The sequence below is a fragment of the Colossoma macropomum genome, unplaced genomic scaffold (genome assembly GCF_904425465.1).
Source record: "Colossoma macropomum unplaced genomic scaffold, Colossoma_macropomum, whole genome shotgun sequence".
In the NCBI taxonomy this organism is placed as follows: Eukaryota; Metazoa; Chordata; class Actinopteri; order Characiformes; family Serrasalmidae; genus Colossoma; species Colossoma macropomum.
In genome coordinates, this window is record NW_023494800.1 from 31,721,156 (window position 1) to 31,737,060 (window position 15,905).

The 15,905-nt window shown below is 43.0% G+C and overlaps 1 protein-coding gene across 1 annotated transcript; it reads right to left on the reverse strand.

Moving 5' to 3' along the window:
• Positions 1-26: 26 nt before the first annotated feature.
• ppp2cab (protein phosphatase 2 catalytic subunit alpha b) lies at positions 27-14,817 on the reverse strand. The gene is made up of 7 exons (XM_036588373.1): positions 14,467-14,817; positions 2,881-3,090; positions 2,603-2,776; positions 2,421-2,510; positions 2,167-2,328; positions 1,862-1,980; positions 27-784 (listed from the first exon to the last, which is right to left on the reverse strand). The coding sequence occupies exons 1-7, from the start codon at positions 14,566-14,568 to the stop codon at positions 712-714; spliced, it is 930 nt and encodes a 309-aa protein (XP_036444266.1). The 5' UTR covers positions 14,569-14,817; the 3' UTR covers positions 27-711.
• Between the last annotated feature and the right edge of the window lie 1,088 nt (positions 14,818-15,905).

A 15,905-nucleotide genomic window follows, 5' to 3' on the forward strand; every position in this document is an offset into this window, starting at 1 on the left:
CAGGTGAAGAAACAGTACACAAAAAATGAAGGAGCAAATTCCAACTTTATTATTCAGCTGGTGCCCATTATGCAGACATTTACCCACCACAAGAACCTTTCACCATGCTCACAATCTTTTATGTCTGCCATACACAAACTGATCGGATGCCTGTTGAACATATTTATTCTCAATTTCATTTTTTCTGCTGTAAATGGTTGCTGGGATATATACCATAAGGAAAAAAAACACTTCCTCAATAATAATTAATAAAAAAGAAAAGAAAAAATATTGCTCAAAAACGTTTGACACGTGACTGTTCACTCTTCTCATAAAAAAGTGCAAACAGATTAAAAACATTGTTTAGAAAACATGAGGTTCATGAAGTATGCCATGAATAGGACAACGGCATGAAAATTGTTCAACAAAGTCCATTTACTGCTTAGGTCTACAGACTGGACTAGAGGAGCAAGAAGTGAAAAAAAAACTAAGAAATTACTGGAGATCTTATGGTCATGATACTGGACAGAGGCTTCTGGATTTTATTTTTGGATATGGCACACATCTTTTGGTCCATGTATACAGACATTTTTTTCTCAGAATGATTAAAGAGTATCCCCTCCCTCCATCTGAATAAACTGGAGTTTTCCTTTAGGGATACCCACCCCTCTAACCCTGTTTTCAAGCTGAATATAGATTATTTCATCATGGCAATACCGTACAGTTTAGAACTTAGAGAAAGTAGTCAGGTGTGCGGCGCGTAACGTGGGGCTCTCCTCTACGAGGGGCTGGATCAAACTGCAGGCTGTATAGAAATAAAGACAAAGTTAGTGATGTTAATCTCCAGGAGGTGAAAACATTACCTTCATTGTGTTGTAGTGCCGGTACAGAGTGGCAATGCCAAGAGTACAAAACACTGTTCTATTTACATGATTGTTGTGTGCAGTGCCAGTGAGATGGCTACATGTTTAGATTTAGGAATATGATTATAAATGAAATTGGGGGATTTGTTGTATATTGTCTTTTAATTTGTATTGTACTTGTCGTTTGTACCAATATGCTGCCCTGAGACTGCACATGGAATTAGGTATTTTCTGCACTCATTTAAGATATTATTATATTTCAATATATAAATATATTTTGTACATAGTCCCTGACAAAACTAACTAACTAACTAACTAACTAACAAGAGTTGTATGGTGCAAAACTGAGTCTAGATATTCTTTGCAAATGCTTATTTGGTGGACATGGATCCAGGTTGCCTAACTACTAACTCAATTACAGAGGGATAATTAAATATCCCACAGAGCTCAGATTCTAGTCAGTCACACCAGACTGTCGCACTGCAATGTTCTTTGCTCAGGTGGTTTCACTGGTGGTGTGGTAAGATTTGTAGGGAAATGAAAGTTTAGTGAACAATTAACATTGGCTGCTATGAAATATTTTCCCTCTGACAAAGCAACTGCAAGCATTAACAAGGTTCACAATTTTGTGGGTTTAAAGTACACCTACATAAAGTTGGCAAGTAAACTAGCTTCTTCTCAAGACATTTTATTTGCGTTCAGTCTGACCACCACTTTAGATTTAATATTTACATATTTTATAAAGGACTGTAAAACTGCACACAACATGCAATGTAAAGAATGTTGCTTGTTTGACTGTGACTAAACCCGACATGGAAAAATACCAGGTATGTAACTTGGTGCTAACAATATTGCAACTCCCAAGAGAGTATGAATCTGGGTTAGCACCATCATAGCAGTGGTAATCAAATGTGAAACAATCTGTATTAAACGCAAATTTTATATGTGCAGCTATTTCATGCCAACAAAAAACATTTTTAATTCCTTTCTTAACTTCTTTAAGCTTGTGATATACTTACAAAGAGTACTTCAGGGTGTCATCTAGTTCCATTATAGCTGCCTGATTACCACAGCGATAGCAGTAGTTGGGTGCACTGAAAATCGTTACCACATTGCGATCATGGCACCAGTTGTAGCCCTGGGAACAAAAGGATATTCAACAGCTGTCATCATGCCACCTTCTAAAAAAATTTGCCACACTATTTTTAACAGTATCAGTGTTGCTGACGTCACTTGTATTTAAAGGTAAAAAAAAAAGTTAATAAGAGGTGATAATATCTAAGTACTTGCAGCTTCATGTGTTTACAAATGCTGCTCTACTCACCTCCATCACAAGCTGGTGAGCTCTAGAGACCAGGGTAAGGCCGTTGGCATGGTTGAAGGTTTCCGATATGTCCTGCCCAAAGGTGTAGCCTGCACCTCTAGGTGAGATCCCCCAACCACCACGGTCATCTGGGTCTGACCACAGCAAATCACACATGGGTCCCTAAGGATAAGGTAGCATTAGTTTTTGCATGTGAACAAAAGTCTTCAGCTACTTTAATAAAAGTCTACTGTAATAGTCTAATAGTCCTATACCTCGTGTGGAACTTCCTGTAAACGATCCAGTGCACGGATGTGATCCAGTGTGTCTATGGACGGTGACAGTCCTCCATGGAGACAGAATATCTGAAAACAATAAGTTCAAGGGCTCTCACAGAGGTATTTTATGCACAAATTGTGAAACTGTCCTATATTGCCAAATAAGAAGACATATGTACCTGACCATCTACCAAGGCTGTTAGAGGAAGGTAATCAAAGAGGTCTGTGAAATATTTCCAGACATTTGCATTGCCGTATTTCCTTAGGCACTCGTCGTAAAAGCCATACACTTGCGTGATCTGTCTGCTTTCGTGATTTCCTCTGAGAATGGTGATGCGCTCACGGTACCTAACCTGAAATAAAATTTTAACAAAATTAGTGTTTACATTTACAAGACGAAGGTATAAAATTGCATGGTATTTCATCCAATACAAGTCACCCCATCATTATAAAGTACCTTAAGAGCTACAAGCAGTGTGACTGTTTCCACAGAATAGTAGCCTCGGTCCACATAGTCTCCCATGAAAAGGTAATTTGTGTCTGGTGACTTTCCTCCAATTCTGAAAAGCTCCATGAGGTCATGAAACTGGCCATGGACATCTCCGCAAACCGTTACTGGACATCGTACCTCCTGCACATTTGATTCCTTGGTCAGAATTTCTTTAGCCTAGCAGAAACAAATATAATTAGTCTGAGGAGAAAACATCAGAGTGAACAGCATCAAGATGTTCTCCATGTTGATTTTTTTTTAAATAAATTCCATGCAACCTCAAACACAGGTAAGGAAAAAAAAAAAATCTTTTGTCTACTTATTTGAATTTTTATTTAGAATTCCATGTACTATTTCTAATATGCTGTCTGTCTTCAAAACAGTTTTATAGCAGCAAGTCACTTGCTTCTTTTCCATGCTAAAAAGATAAAAGTTGTGCTGTAATGTTCCATGCACAAAATGTCTTGTAAAACATAAACCTGGGATTAAATAATTTTGAAGCTGTGGCCACATCAAAATTGTTAAATACATAATTTAATATAACCCAGCCTAAAAACAAACACAGGCCACAACATAGAGAGTATAGTATAATTCAATTTTCAATTTTTTTTTTTGAACAAAAAGCAAGTAGGCATGGGCAATATGGTAAAAATATAACATCATGATACTTCTAGTCATTTATGACACACAATATACATCAATGATGGTGTCAATGATGGTGACAAAATACATTTCTGAGGTTTGCCAAGCTGAACAGAAAAAAGCACCATATAAAAATACTTCAAAACCTATAAATACAATTTTTTATTCACATTCCACGTATTGTTCTAAGCTAAATCCAATTAAACACGGCTAATTATGTTATCTTTCTAATAGCCCTGGGCCAGTAACATGGTTCTCTTATTCGGCTAACCGTGTGGAAAGTAACCGCGGTAAGCTGTTAGGCCTTATCCCATTTCACCCCTTGCCCCTACCACTCAGCCCTTAGCCCTCCGTTTTGCACATCCAGGGTGTCCCGATGGTGGCTGAGATAGAGGGGTTAGGGCTACATGGCCCTTCAAACAGAGTTTTTTTCAGAGGCACACTCCAAATGTAGTGTTATGAGAAAAAGAAGAAAAACCGGCAAGATGGCTACACAAGTGACCAAAGAAACCCACAAATGTAAGTATTTTCTCTGTTAAAAAATACGATAACCATTGTATTATCTTAGTTTAATGTCGTTTCAATGTATTATGGTCCTTTTCTTCATGACAAGCATAAAAAAAAAAAAATCGCTAGTAGTATGCTACTGTCTTGGTAGCTAGCTAGCTAAATTTCCCATTCCACCTTAAATACTCCAGCAGTACTGATGCCCGAAGTGCCAGAATGTAACTGCTGCTCCATTTAAGGTGGAACGGGAAAATTTGAAAGAGAAGTTGACTTCAGCTTTATAATCAACAAAGAATTAGGGGTGGGCGATAATAAATAAGTCAAATCCTTCCTCTTTGAAAGCATATGATGCCCTAAATTTGCCCTAATATGATGCACCCCTGGTTTTGATTTTCTACATGAACAAAAGGACACACTGCAAGAAAAACATCTGCTTAATAAATGTAAAATATTGCAGTAAAATAAAAGCATGACTAGTTACAGTATGCTTTATATTTTTACTTTTTGCCAATATGTTAAACTGTGCAGTACAACTTGCAGTAAAAAAAAAAAAATGTTTAAATTGGTTCTACAGGATGCGTTACTGTATTTTCACTCAAAAAGTCAACAAAAGATGTACTTTGCACACATCATTACGATGATATAAAAACTACACACACTAATAAATCTTTGCTATATCACACACGTGGGAAAGCAAATTTGAAATTTGAACATTTGTTACAGGCCTACTTCAGTTCAAGATAGCAGCAGAACTAAAAATGAAAAGACAGGCAATGTTAGATAAGTTTCAAAAGAACTAATGTTCTTTTCAGTAATAAATTAAATAGCTTAGCTTGTCAGTTAACCACTTAGCTCATCTGCTACAATTCAGCAGCAGTATCTTCAACAAACATGACCTATTCCAAACAAGCAAAGACTTGCTGCTATGCCAGGCACCATTGCTGATCAAAGTGACCAAGCATAATTTGCTAAGTGTAAAACAGGTTTAACATGTCGTTTAACATATTGGCCATAACTAAATATAATGTTTTGTTGTTTTTTTTTTACTTTTCCACCTCTTTCATTAGTACTACTGAATAACATGGCATTTGACAAACATTTTTATATCACTCTACAAACTAGAATATATTTAGTACTGGAAACTAGTGCAAGCGATAGATGGATGGGTTGCAATAAAAAAAAAAATGCACTGCAGCCCTACTACAGTATCTCTCTATGTAGTTGTGGACTAGATATTCTTCATAAAATCTGAACACGTGCTGCATTGGCATCCTCAGTCACCTGAGGAAGAGTTGCTCTTCTGTTTTTCCTTACATATCACACTAAGGCACAAGCATCACGCTCACTGAATGTGTGCTTTCAGACACAATTTCCAGCCCTTTTTACTGATTTCTCTCCCACAGATCTAAATGCAGATGCTATAGTAGTCACTGTTCCTACTGAAACACTAGTCAGCTAAGCAGTCTTTGTCAGTCACTTTAATCTTTTTTCTCTTGATCCAAAATCAAATGCTATCTTGCAGTACACCTGTTTAGAATGAGAAATTATATGTCAGGATTATGTTATGTCTCAGTTAAAGAACTAGTATTTAAAAAAGGTAATTAATAATTAACTATAGTCTTCTTAGGCCATAGCGTTGACCAGAAATGCCAAAAATACATTCTTGGAATCAGAAAACAAAGCACTTCTTGTGGCTATACTCTTATCATCCAGGCTTAACCAGTCCTTTATTTGTTGCCACAATAATTTGTACATTTCTTCATCATACCAGGTTTGCAATTCACTCTCTTTTAAGACACTATAATTCTAAACCAAGACCCAAAGGACACATCCATACTGGATTAAGTAGATGTAGTCTAGTACTAATGGAAGACAGCCATGACAATTCAACAACAGCATTAAGTTGGAGCTTTACAAGCACAAATGTCATGTGACAAATAGCAGGTAGGAGCAAAATCGTCTTTGGGTCTTTGAAGGAGCAGGAAAGATTTACATTTGAGAATCACAGCACTTTTTACAGACCTGGAAAAATAAGTACTGGGACAAAATCAGAGTAATTTAGAAGTAGAAATTCACTCAAACACAAGCCTACAAACAAGTTAAATCAATCTCAGGGTCCAACACTACCTTTTCCCCTCCATCTTGCCTGGTCAGGCAAGTAGAATGAAAGTTCACTGTCCCAAACCCCTCACACACAGATATATATATATATATATACAGTGAACTTTCATTCTACTTGCCTGACCTGGCAAAATTGATATATAGCTATGCAGCTTTCTCCAACTAAATAAAGAAAAGACAGAGAGGTACTTATATTTGGAAATAAGAAGCAAAGACTTGAGGTCAGTGCTCACCTTGGCAACAGAGTTTTGAGGCCTAAAGTCAGAAATCTTGGCATGATAATAGATTCAGATCTGAATCTCAACAGCCATGTAAAAGCAATAATTAAAGCCAATTTTTACCATCTCAAGAATTTGTCAAAGTTTAAACATCACAACAAGACCTAGAAAAACTAATTCATGTCTTTATCTCAGACTGGACTACTGCAATGGGCCTTGCCAAGACCACAATCAGACTTATTCAAAACACTGCTGCTAGAATGCTAGAAGGAGAACTAAGAGATCTGAACACATTACTCCAATGCAAGTCACTTCACTGGCTACAAGCTAACTACAAAATTGACTTCAAAATGCTTCTAATTGTATACAAATCACTGGGTGGCCTTATAATAGGCTTCTCTGATCACTAGAGACATTAGCTTTATTATTATATATTATTTAATGCTTTAATTTTTCTGCGTTTGTGTGAAGGACTTTGAACTGCCACTGTGTATGAAAGATTCTACATAAACAAACTTGCTTTGCCTATACTGTCCCGAACAAATCTTTGCTTTAAATTTTTTTTTAATAATTTAATTTAGTGATTTTTTTTCTTATTCTGATCCACTTCACTACTTCTGTAAGTTTGCCATTTAACTCTTTAATTCACCTATTTTTCAATTGTAAAATGGTATTTTACATTCAATTTAGATCTTTCTTGTTAGTTTTGCATTTAGCATTAAGTAGCTTGTTCAAATACCTTTTTAAACAGGTGCTGTGACCTCATTATGAACTCATCTGTTGTGACCATAACTACAGAAAGATACTGGTTGAACTTGTTCGAAAGAAAAAATGCCCAATACTCCAATCTAGCAACAAGGGAACTGATTGCCTCTGCCATTGGAGCAGTGGGACCAATGTCCAATATAAAGCCAACTGATTTGCTCCTGAATACAATATATTGTTGGAAATCATCTCCTCATCATCCTGTCCCCTACATCTCCTTTCACCAAATCCCCTACATCTTCCTTAATCTACCCCCTCATCTCTTCTCCATCTCACCCCTCAAAATCCTCTCATCTTCTTTCCCCATCACCTCCCTCCAAATCCCCACTCATCTACTCTCCCATCTCCCCATCATCTCCCATCCCCTTCCCTCCATCATTCTCCATCTACCTCCTCATCTCCTCCCACCAAATCCCCTCCATGTTTCTCCATCTAGCCCCTCCCCTCCATCTCCCTCTGTTTCCTCCCTATAATCCCCTGCCCCATCCTCAGATTTCCTCACCATCCCCTCCATCTCTTTCCTCCAAATCCTCTCCATCTTTCTCCATCTGCCCTCTCATCTCCTCCCACCAAATCCCCTCTCATTTCCTCTCTCCAAATCCCCTCCATGTTTCTCCATCTGTAATCCCCTCCCCCATCTTCATCCCCCCATCGTCTCCTTTCCAATTTCCTACACATTCCCTCCATTCCCTTCCTCAAAATCCCCTACATCTTTTTCCATCTACCTCATCTCCCCCTTCAAAATCCCCTCATCTCCTCCCTCCAAATCCCCAATCTCCAAATCCCCTACATCTTTTTCCATCTACCTCCTCATCTCCTTCCCATTCCCTCCATCTCCTCCCTGAAACCCCTCTCGACTCCTCCCTCCAAATCCCCTCTGATCTCCTCCTCCAAATTCCCTCCATCTTTCTCCATCTACCCCTTCATCCCTCTCCATCTCCTTTCCATCCCCTCTCTGAAAATTCTCCCCAACCCTTCCCTCCATCTTCTCGCTGAAACCTCTTCATCTTCCCCTTATCTCCTTTCCATTCATCTTCTCCCTAAAACCCCCTCATCTCCCCATCTCCTTTGCTTCCCCTCCATCCTCTCCCTGAAACTTCTCTCCATCTTCTCCCCAACCCCTTACCTCCATCTCCCCATCATCTCCTTTCCATCCCCTCCACCTTCTACCTGAAAGGTCTCCCATCTTCTCCCCAACTCCTTTCCTCCATCTTCCATCATCTCCTTTCCATTCATCTTCTCCCTGAAACCCCTTCATCTCCTTTCCATCCCCTCCATCTTCTCCCTGAAAATTCTCCCCATCTTCTCCCCAACCCCTTTCCTCCATCTCCCCATCATCTCCTTTCCATCCCCTCTATCTTCTCCCTGAAATTTTCCCCAACCCCTTCCCTCCATCTTCTCCCCAACCCCTTCCCTCCATCTTCTCCCCAACCCCTTCCCTCCATCTTCTCCCCAACCCCTTCCCTCCATCTTCTCCCCAACCTCTTCTCTCCATCTCCCCATCATCTTCTTCCCTGAAACCCCTTCATCTCCTCATCTCCTTTCAATCCCCCGCATCTTCTCCCCATCATCTCCTTCCCTCCATCTTCTCCCTGAAACCCCTTTCCTCCATCTTCTCCCTGAAACCCCTTTCCTCCATCTCCCCATCATCTCCTTCCCTCCATCTTCTGCCTGAAACCCCTTCCCTCCATCTCCCTATCATCTCCTTCCCTACATCTTCTCCCTGAAACCCCTTCCCTCCATCTCCCCATCATCTCCTTCCCTCCATCTTCTGCCTGAAACCCCTTCCCTCCATCTCCCCATCATCTCCTTCCCTACATCTTCTCCCTGAAACCCCTTCCCTCCATCTCCCCATCATCTCCTTCCCTCCATCTTCTCCCTGAAACCCCTTCCCTCCATCTCCCTATCATCTCCTTCCCTACATCTTCTCCCTGAAACCCCTTCCCTCCATCTCCCCATCATCTCCTTCCCTCCATCTCCTAATTGAAACCCCTTCCCTCCATCTCCCCATCATCTCCTTCCCTCCATCTCCTCCCTGAAACCCCTCCCTATCTCCCCATCATCTTCTCCATCTCCTCCCTGAAACCCCTTCCCTCCATCTCCCCATCATCTCCTTCCCTCCATCTCCTAATTGAAACCCCTTCCCTCCATCTCCCCATCATCTCCTTCCCTCCATCTCCTCCCTGAAACCCCTCCCTATCTCCCCCTCATCTTCTCCATCTCCTCCCTGAAACCCCTTCCCTCCATCTCCTCCCTGAAACCCCTTCCCTCCATCTCCTTCCCTCCAACCCCTCCCTATCTCCCCATCTTCTCCATCTCCTCCCTGAGACCTCTCCCTTCCATCTCCCCATCATCTCCTTCCCTCCAGCTCCTCCCTGAAACCCCTCCCTATCTCCCCCTCATCTTCTCCATCTCCTCCCTGAAACCCCTTCCCTCCATCTCCTCCCTGAAACCCCTTCCCTCCATCTCCTTCTCTCCAACCCCTCCCTATCTCCCCATCTTCTCCATCTCCTCCCTGAGACCTCTCCCTTCCATCTCCCCATCATCTCCTTCCCTCCAGCTCCTCCCTGAAACCCCTCCCTATCTCCCCCTCATCTTCTCCATCTCCTCCCTGAAACCCCTTCCCTCCATCTCCCCATCATCTCCTTCCCTCCATCTCCTCCCTGAAACCTCTCCCTATCTCCCCCTCGTCTTCTCCCCATCCTCTCCATCTCCTTCCTGAAACCTCTCCCTATCTCCCCCCTCATCTTCTCCCCATCCTTTCCATCTCCTCCCTGAAACCTCTCCCTATCTCCCCCCTCATCTTCTCCATCTCCTCCCTGAAACCTCTCCCTATCTCCCCCCTCATCTTCTCCCCATCCCCCCCTCAAACCTCTCCCTATCTCCCCCTCATCTTCTCCCCATCTCCCCCTCTCATCTTCTCCATCTGCTCCCTGAAACCTCTCCCTATCTCCCCCTCATCTTCTCCCCATCCTCTCCATCTCCTCCCTGAAACCTCTCCCTATCTCCCCCTCATCTTCTCCATCCCCTCCATCTCCTCCCCATCCTCTCCATCTCCTTCCCATCCCCTCCATCTCCTCCCTGAAACCTCTCCCTATCTCCCCCCTCATCTTCTCCCCATCCCCTCCATCTCCTCCCCATCCTCTCCATCTCCTTCCCATCCCCTCCATCTCCTCCCTGAAACCTCTCCCTATCTCCCCATCCCCTCCATCTCCTCCCTGAAACCTCTCCCTATCTCCCCCCTCATCTTCTCCCCGTCTCCCCCCTCATCTTCTCCATCTCCTCCCTGAAACCTCTCCCTATCTCCCCCCTCATCTTCTCCCCGTCTCCCCCCTCATCTTCTCCATCTCCTCCCTGAAACCTCTCCCTACTCCCCCCTCATCTTCTCCATCTCCTCCCTGAAACCTCTCCCTATCTCCCCCCTCATCTTCTCCCCGTTTCCCCCCTCATCTTCTCCATCTCCTCCCTGAAACCTCTCCCTATCTCCCCCCTCATCTTCTCCCCATCCCCTCCCTCATCTTCTCCATCTCCTCCCTGAAACCTCTCCCTATCTCCCCCCTCATCTTCTCCCCGTCTCCCCGTCTCCCCCCTCCTCTTCTCCATCTCCTCCCTGAAACCTCTCCCTATCTCCCCCCTCATCTTCTCCATCTCCTCCCTGAAACCTCTCCCTATCTCCCCCTCATCTTCTCCCATCCCCTCCATCTCCTCCCTGAAACCTCTCCCTATCTCCCCCCTCATCTTCTCCCCGTCTCCCCCCTCATTTTCTCCATCTCCTCCCTGAAACCTCTCCCTATCTCCCCCTCGTCTTCTCCCCGTCTCCCCCCTCATTTTCTCCATCTCCTCCCTGAAACCTCTCCCTATCTCCCCCCTCATTTTCTCCATCTCCTCCCTGAAACCTCTCCCTATCTCCCCCCTCATCTTCTCCCCGTCTCCCCCCTCATCTTCTCCATCTCCTCCCTGAAACCTCTCCCTACTCCCCCCTCATCTTCTCCATCTCCTCCCTGAAACCTCTCCCTATCTCCCCCCTCATTTTCTCCATCTCCTCCCTGAAACCTCTCCCTATCTCCCCCCTCATCTTCTCCCCGTCTCCCCCCTCATCTTCTCCATCTCCTCCCTGAAACCTCTCCCTATCTCCCCCCTCATCTTCTCCCTCTCCTCCCTGAAACCTCTCCCTATCTCCCCCCTCATCTTCTCCCTCTCCTCCCTGAAAGCTCTCCCTATCTCCCCCCTCATCTTCTCCCCGTCTCCCCCCTCATCTTCTCCATCTCCTCCCTGAAACCTCTCCCTATCTCCCCCCTCATCTTCTCCCCGTTTCCCCCCTCATCTTCTCCATCTCCTCCCTGAAACCTCTCCCTATCTCCCCCCTCATCTTCTCCCCGTCTCCCCCCTCATCTTCTCCATCTCCTCCCTGAAACCTCTCCCTATCCCCCCCCCATCTTCTCCCCGTCTCCCCCCTCCTCTTCTCCATCTCCTCCCTGAAACCTCTCCCCATCTCCCCCCTCATCTTCTCCATCTCCTCCCTGAAACCTCTCCCTATCTCCCCCCCATCTTCTCCCCATCCTCTCCATCTCCTCCCCGTCTCCCCCTAATCTTCTCCATCTCCTCCCTGAAACCTCTCCCTATCTCCCCCCTCATCTTCTCCATCTCCTCCCTGAAACCTCTCCCTATCTCCCCCCTCATCTTCTCCCCGTCTCTTCCCTCCTCTTCTCCATCTCCTCCCTGAAACCTCTCCCTATCTCCCCCCTCATCTTCTCCATCTCCTCCCTGAAACCTCTCCCTATCTCCCCCCCATCTTCTCCCCATCCTCTCCTCCATCTCCTCCCTGAAACCTCTCCCTATCTCCCCCCCATCTTCTCCCCATCCTCTCCATCTCCTCCCCGTCTCCCCCTAATCTTCTCCATCTCCTCCCTGAAACCTCTCCCTATCTCCCCCCTCATCTTCTCCATCTCCTCCCTGAAACCTCTCCCTATCTCCCCCCTCATCTTCTCCCCGTCTCTTCCCTCCTCTTCTCCATCTCCTCCCTGAAACCTCTCCCTATCTCCCCCCTCATCTTCTCCATCTCCTCCCTGAAACCTCTCCCTATCTCCCCCCCATCTTCTCCCCATCCTCTCCATCTCCTCCCCGTCTCCCCCCTAATCTTCTCCATCTCCTCCCTGAAACCTCTCCCTATCTCCCCCTCATCTTCTCCCCATCCTCTTCATCTCCTTCCCATCCCCTCCTTCTCCTCCCTGAAACCTCTCCCTATCTCCCCCCTCATCTTCTCCCCATCCTTTCCATCTCCTTCCCATCTCCTCCCTGAAACCCCTCCCTATCTCCCCCCTCGTCTTCTCCCCAACCCCTCCCCTCCATCTCCTTCCCAACCCCTCAATCCAGACTAGCACAGACAAAAGGAAGTACTTAGGCCAAAAAAATACATAAAAAAAAGAGTTGTTAAGTGGGTTGCATTTATTACAGCCTATTGTTTTTTCTTCCACCAGCAGTATGCATTGTCATTTTGCAAAGGGCAAACTCAATGTATGTTCACTTAGAACATGATTTGGCCAAAAAAACAAAAAGGTTTCGTTTTTTCAGCCAATTCATACTCAGAACTTTTGTTATTATGAAAAAAAGAAGTTGGACAATAAAGGTTAACTGCTCACACGCTACTAAAACCAACCTCTCTGAGTCAAATAACTTGTAGTGCCTGTATTTAAAATCCGTACGCCTCCTATTTTTGCAGACTTTGTGATGTATCATATTCACATAATATAGTCATTTAAACGACAGCAGTTGCAGTCAAATTACTATAAAGCTGTATTGTTGTATCAGTTTCAAGTAATGCTGCCCATGGTTCTGCAAAATTCATTTTACTAGCTACATGAAACTAAATTAGGTAACAGCTTTTTACACATATGCAGTGGCTCCCAAAGGATTCAGGATATGCTATTTCAGAATATGTTATGTTCATTGTGTTAGGAAATAAAATTTTAAACCAAGTGGCATTTGTTTTAAACAAACCATTCTAAGACATCTTTAGCTGGTGTATTTAAGATGGTTACTGTTTGCGCAATTTCTTCTCATACTTTTTCTGGTTTGCATCCAAAATGCCTTTATACACCTCTGAATTTATGCTCCCATCAATGAGCACAAGCTCACAGACACCACTGTAAGAAAAATAGCCCTAGACTTTTACTATTTTCTACCTCTTTACACTACATTGAGTGCAAACTGGTTGAAATTCTTCTCCAGGCTTTCTCCAAATAAAGAGTCTACTATTGGATTGGTGTTGTGCTAAAACTTTTTTCTCTGAAACAAATATAACTTTGTTACTGAATTTATGAGCTAACTTAAAAAGTTAAGTTAAAATTTAAGTTTGAGTTAATGGTTAAAGTTTCCAAACAACTTTTGGAGGCACACTATATATTTAACTACATGCTAAGTGAATGATATCTGACAATGTAGCACATAGTAACTTAGTAAATCCCGCTTGCAACGTTAGCTAGCTAAAGTTACCCATATTCCGCACAGGCCCGTATTCTCTAAATATTCCTCTCAGGCCTTGGAGGCTAAAGGCTCAGACTGTCTAATTTCCCCCATCATTAGTTACGGAGCATGATCGCAGTGCACAAAAATCGTAGGGAACCTCAGCAAATAAGCTTAATGTTAATGAAAAACAGCACGATTAAATTTAATTAAGAAAACCATCTAACGCTAGCTAGAAAGGCGGCGCCATTTTGAGTGTCTGCGCAGCAAAACTATGAGCTATTTGCATTCAGTTTAAAAGCAACAACAGGCCCTGGTAATTCTTTACACAACCTAAATGACAACTTTAACTAGTTAACCACACAGCACAGCGTGGTACATCTACTGTGGACCAAACGAGTAATAGGTTCATGTGTTCCGTGTAAATATAGCTATTAAGTGCTAACGTTAGCTGAAATGTTTGTAGAGAAATGTTTCTAGGTAAGCCTGAAGCTAACTACCGCCAGCTCGATAACGCTAGCTAGCTAGCCAACAATCACTATGAATCCTTTCGGTTAACTTGAAAGCGAATGTGTATTCACCCCTCAGAATATATTTACTTTCTACTGAAACAAACCACTCGTGTTAAAGCCGTGATAAGTTTTGACAATCGGTACCGTGTTAGAAAAAGAAAGAAAAACCCCGGCGCCATCTTACAGTGCACTTAGTAGCTACTATAGGCTAACCAGCTAGCTGATAGTTGGCTTACGGTGGCACTGCAGCCCTCTCCTACGACGCTGTAATTTCAGTTTGGAACCAAGCATTATTTAAAAAGATCATAACCCATATATCTACATACCTTCTCACAGACCGTTTTGACCTGGCTCTCCGAGAGTTGCTTGCATTCATTCAGTTGCTCGATCCATTGATCAAGTTCCTTCGTAAACGCCTTTTCGTCCATTTCTCTTGACGATTTTCAAGCGATTTTATCACAGGCAAATTTCTAATGGATAAACCCCCTGGAAATTCTTAGCCCACACCCCGTTTCACGGCGATTACTTTGAGAGGTTCATGTGGCTGCTACTCTTAATTTTGATAATTAAATAAAAAGAAAAATCTGACAAGGAAACACGAAGACGTCAGTCTCCTCAGTCCCACCCTGAGCCAGCGTCTACCTCATTCACAGATGCTGTAACCGGCTGAAAGCTGCGCTCTAAATGGCTACACACAGGAGGGTCACGCTTCTTCATTGGTTCTCTGAACAACTCCATTCTAATTCGCCTTCACTGGAATGATCCAAAACTAAAACCAGTTTATTATGATACTGCATGGTGAGTAGAACTTTGTACGTATGTGAGCATGAATTTAATATTTGTGAGGTTTAGGTAATTGCTCTTGTGTCAATCATTTTCTATTGTTGAAATTCAATGTTTAATTAAAATTTAGAATTATCATTCACTGTCCAATGCGAAATCTTGTCCTTTAGTTGAAAGCCTTTACATAAAAGGGGAGGGGGAGAACTTATTTACATATAGGCCTGTTATTTTCTGCTGTAGTCATACTGTGCTAAAATAACATCTGACCTGTTTGCCCCATTAGTTCGTGTCTTTGTACATATTGTGGCATCGTGCAGAAGAAGAGTCAAGGTAATCATTTCTGCTGAAAATGTGCTCTTTTACACCAAGGCAGAAAGGCCTCTGCCTAACAGCTTGAACCAGAATGGTCGGCTCCAGCAATGCAACTTCACCCCACTGTAAACACTTCCACACACACTTATTATTCCATAAAAAACACAACAAAACATATAAACACATCTTAAACAAATAATCTCCTCAGTAGTCTCCTCCACATGTTTGCAACTGATAAGCTTAGCATGGGTGTTGTACTGGACTTCTGCTCCAGGGACTGTGGGAGTAGTAGACTGAAGCAGGTGGTGAGAAAGAAAAAAATGTTAAGGATCTAATCTTCATTTAAATGATAAATGAATTTTCCACTTAGATTACAGAGAGAAACCTGCTAACAAGTGACAGCAAGGAACAGTGGGCCTTATTCACCAATATTTTCCTATTTTTTTTCTTGAATTTGTTCTTGAGAAAGATCCTAAGAAAAAGTCTACATAAGATTCATGATGTGGTCTTAAACCACAGAATTGTTGGCACCTTTGTTCTCTTGAGAGTGTGTAGGTTCTGTTCTTACCTAAGAACAAATCACAAATAAGAAAACATTAGTGAATGTCAGAATCTTTGTGAAAACTGCGTAAGTGGGTTTTAAGAAGAAATTTATTTTTAAGAACGGTTT

Excerpts from the sequence above, each read along its gene's own strand:
- ppp2cab (XM_036588373.1), bottom strand. The coding sequence starts at position 14,568 with ATGGACGAAAAGGCGTTTACGAAGGAACTTGATCAATGGATCGAGCAA. Across the intron at positions 2,511-2,602 it reads CAGCCTTGGTAGATGGTCAG|ATATTCTGTCTCCATGGAGG; the intron begins GTACATATGTCT and ends TATTGTTTTCAG. Across the intron at positions 785-1,861 it reads GACACCCTGAAGTACTCTTT|CCTGCAGTTTGATCCAGCCC; the intron begins GTAAGTATATCA and ends ATTTCTATACAG.